We start from the raw sequence: 3,800 nt of genomic DNA, 5'->3' as shown, positions 1-3,800 counted from the left end.
GAGCGAGAGGCATTTCTACCTATTAAGAGAGAAAGCAAACATTGTTTATTGATAAAATGAATGATTGGACTATATTTGAACATATCAATAACTAGAAGGATCAGTTTGACACTTTTGAAAATATATGAATGTAAATGAAATTGGATTTAAATAGTTGAAGAGATATTTTTATAATTTTTTTAAAATATAATAAAATATTATAATAATATTATGATATTCCGTTGTATTCTATAAATAATTACTGATATATTATAAAAAATAATAGAATGCTATAAAATATGTATGACATCCTTTTTGCATCTTATGAAAATACAGCATGATATTATAATATTATCTAAAATATCACAGTATTCAATAAAAAAAATATTTTGATCAAAAAAATTTTAAAAATTAAATTGTATTAAATATCTCAATTTTTATTTATCACACCCAATCCGATAGGGTGAATCGGTGCACTTTTTTCTCCACCGGCAGCAATGCACAAAGAATTTTTTGATAGATGAGCGCCAACAACAGAGATCTCAACAGCCCTCTAATCACCATCCAATCCGACGAACGCGGAGATGGAACCTTTGATTTATCGCCTTAACATTCGTGACAGATATCGGATGATCGCCAAAAGCCGGACCACTTTAAGACCACGGTGCTCCTCGGACGACTTTAGCAAACCCCCGTCTTCGCGCACCTTCCATCCTCGGTCTACCCCAACGAGCCCTTCATAGCGAAGCAAAGAAATAACGAAACCCTATTTTTGTTATTATTTTCCCCACTCGAGCCTCTCCACCACCAAATCCTGCCCCCTATAAATTATATAAACCCCCCTCCTTCTCAACAACTCTCGCCAGAATCCTCCCCGTCCGCTCGTTGGCGCAGCGATGATGGCCTCCGCACCGGCCCCGCCCACGCTCCCCATCTCCAACCCCAAGTCCAGCAGCGGCGCCCCGTCCTCCGTCGCCAATGGCGGTGCCGCCCCGATCGCCACCCCGGCGTTCCGCCTCTTCCTCTCCCGCCTTTCCGACTCCGTCCGCCGCTCCCTTTCCAATCGTCGCCCCTGGTCGGAGCTCCTCGATCGCTCCGCCTTCTCCCGGCCGGACTCCCTCTCCGACGCCACCTCCCGCATCCGCAAGAATCTCGCCTACTTCCGCGTCAACTACATCGCCCTCCTCGCCGCCGTCCTCGCCCTTTCTCTCCTCTCTCACCCCTTCTCCCTCCTTGTCCTGCTTGGCCTCCTCGTCGCGTGGTGCTTCCTGTACCTATTCCGCCCCGCCGATCCCCCCCTCGTCCTCTTCGGCCGCACCTTCTCCGACCGCGAGACCCTCGGCGGCCTTGTCCTCCTCTCCATCTTCGTCATCTTCCTCACCTCCGTTGGATCCCTCCTCATCTCGGCCCTCCTGGTTGGCGCCGCCATCGTCTGCGCCCACGGAGCCTTCCGCATGCCCGAGGACCTCTTCCTCGACGACCAGGATCCCGGCGGCGCCGCCGCGGGGTTCCTCTCCTTCCTCGGCGGCGCCGCCTCCTCCGCCGCCTCCGTCGCCGGCCCCGTCGTGGCTGCCCGCGTCTGATGATGACGTCGGTCTGACGGTGAGGCTATGGGATTTTCCCTTTTTCCCTCGTTACCTTCGTTTCCTTGTAGGGAAGGAAAAATTCGTTGATATAGGGTTTGGTTGGTTCTCGTTCTTTTACTACTATACATTTTTATACACAGATCGGAATATAGAATTCTATTTTGGATTCTTGTAAGTTTTTTGTGCTTACATTCGATATCTCATCTCCTAGATCTATCTGTCTGTTGAAAGAATAAATCTGATATGTTCTTTAATATATACACACACACGACACACACATACATTTAGAATGATTTCCCGGCTATGATGTATTGGTTTGATGTGGTTGTTCTTATTCAAGGGTAGACTGGATCTGGGTGTTGTTTTGCTTCTGTTTTTCTTGTCTTTCCATGAGGGTATGATCACACCTGGTGATATTGTGAAGTAATGGATGCTTCTTAGATCTGCTCATATAGCTACACGTTTCAGATCCAGAATAGATTGCTATATAAGTTCGCGGTTTGCAACAGTTTCCTTGAGGAATTAGAAGACTTGCTCTACTTCTAAGAAGTTATTCTAAACATGGGCATTGATTCAAATTTCAGGCATGGTGTTAATTATTGCATTAAATTTGAGCAATGGAGAACAAGTAGTACTTGTTTCCGGTCATATTCTGTCATGTATGTGAAGTCATATTGAGAGGCTTAATTCTTCTGGCACTATTTCATTTTGATTGTGTTACATGTTTCATCCTGCGAGTCATATAATTCTTGCGTAAAATTTTTGTCCATCATGGTGTTGTGCCTACAGATCAGTTTATAGTAATTCATCAAGCAGGCACTGCAACAAATCCATATTTTCCATGGCCAGAGATTGACAAGGTCTGTCAATTACATCTGTGATTTGATTATGTCATGTAACAGATGAAAGGAAAGAAAACTATTTCTTTCTTTGTGATGGGAAGAGTTTCATGCGCCTCACAAATTCACAATATTAATATCAACAAGCTTGATGGTTTGTATGGCTTCAGTTTTTTTGTTCTTTTCTTACCCGTTTGGTCAGTCACATCTTTGGGGATGCAATATAAAAAGGCAAGCTTATTTGATCAGGCCTTTTCCTACGTGCAAGTCCTATTGCATTTCTTTCTTTTGTTGAATGGAACCTGTGGGCTTTATAGGCGACATGATGCCAATCCTTTTTTTTTTTCTTTGTAATTCAAGATCTGCCTTTTGGAGATGATGCTGATATTATCTGTTGATTTTAAACCACAAAATGTGATGCATTTTGATTTTTACTTTAGACATTGATGCTGCATATTTTGAAGTTGTCATTGCATGTTTCTTAATTGATCATGTGATTTTTAAGTCAGTAATAACATTTATCTTGTTAAAGATCAGCAGTGGTAACGATACTTTTTTTACAGGGATGAATTTTAATTTGGCATCATAATTCTAATCCCATCAGCAGTGTGCTTAGGGTCGGTCTGGAAGAGTTTATAGGATTGGTATTTGGAGTGAATTTGATTGAGTTTACAGTAAAATTTTTGAGGTTTCTTCTTTGTTAGTTTTCTCCTTGTCATGACTCCATTAAATTCTTGAAGTATGAATAAAAGGCTTCTTTGGTGATGGCATCTCTGCCTTATCTATGGTGCATTGTATTCATCATATCTAGTTTGCACAATTTCCTATTTTTTTTATCATTATAATAGAATAGGGGTTTTACTTGTATTGGTGGTAAACTTGCTACAATGGTTAATAGTCTGTATGTTCAAACCCATAAATCTTCATTAATTTTTTTCATTATCGAGCTTTGGTAGCTAATTTACAGTATTTTTTCTCTGCATGATCTTTACCTATGGGGTATAAAACAACTAAGTTGTCTTAATATCTAAGTTTTCATGGATGGATTCGAGACTGAGTCAACAATGTGAAAAGACATCAATCCGAATAGAAGATTCGAAGTTAAATGATGATGAATTATGAACCCAACCTGATATCAGAAAATTAGAATTTTTGGTGGGTTTTAAGTTGTGAACTGGCAACATGCATGTAGCTTTTTGGCTATTAAGTCAAACCTGTGAGATGTATATTTCCTTTTTGTGTTGGAAACAGCTTGTACAGATCTTAGTGGCAAATTGAACCAGTTTCCTTGAGTGAGTTTTGATGATGAAGAGTAACCTACATGCTCTATTCTTAGGCATCATATTGATTCTGTGATTTTTATCCATTGCTCTGAATTTTTTGTGGAAGAAACAAA

At 41.1% G+C, this 3,800-nt stretch overlaps 1 protein-coding gene across 1 annotated transcript; it reads left to right on the top strand.

Moving 5' to 3' along the window:
* The first annotated feature begins 711 nt into the window (after positions 1-711).
* On the top strand, positions 712-1,740 carry LOC105052247 (PRA1 family protein B1). Its single transcript, XM_010933000.4, has one exon. It carries the CDS (start codon positions 876-878, stop codon positions 1,560-1,562), a length of 687 nt encoding a protein of 228 aa, XP_010931302.1. The 5' UTR covers positions 712-875; the 3' UTR covers positions 1,563-1,740.
* The last annotated feature ends 2,060 nt before the right edge of the window (positions 1,741-3,800 follow it).

Source organism: Elaeis guineensis, chromosome 10 (genome assembly GCF_000442705.2).
Source record: "Elaeis guineensis isolate ETL-2024a chromosome 10, EG11, whole genome shotgun sequence".
Taxonomy (NCBI): Eukaryota; Viridiplantae; Streptophyta; class Magnoliopsida; order Arecales; family Arecaceae; genus Elaeis; species Elaeis guineensis.
This window is presented reverse-complemented; position numbering and strand designations above follow the sequence as displayed.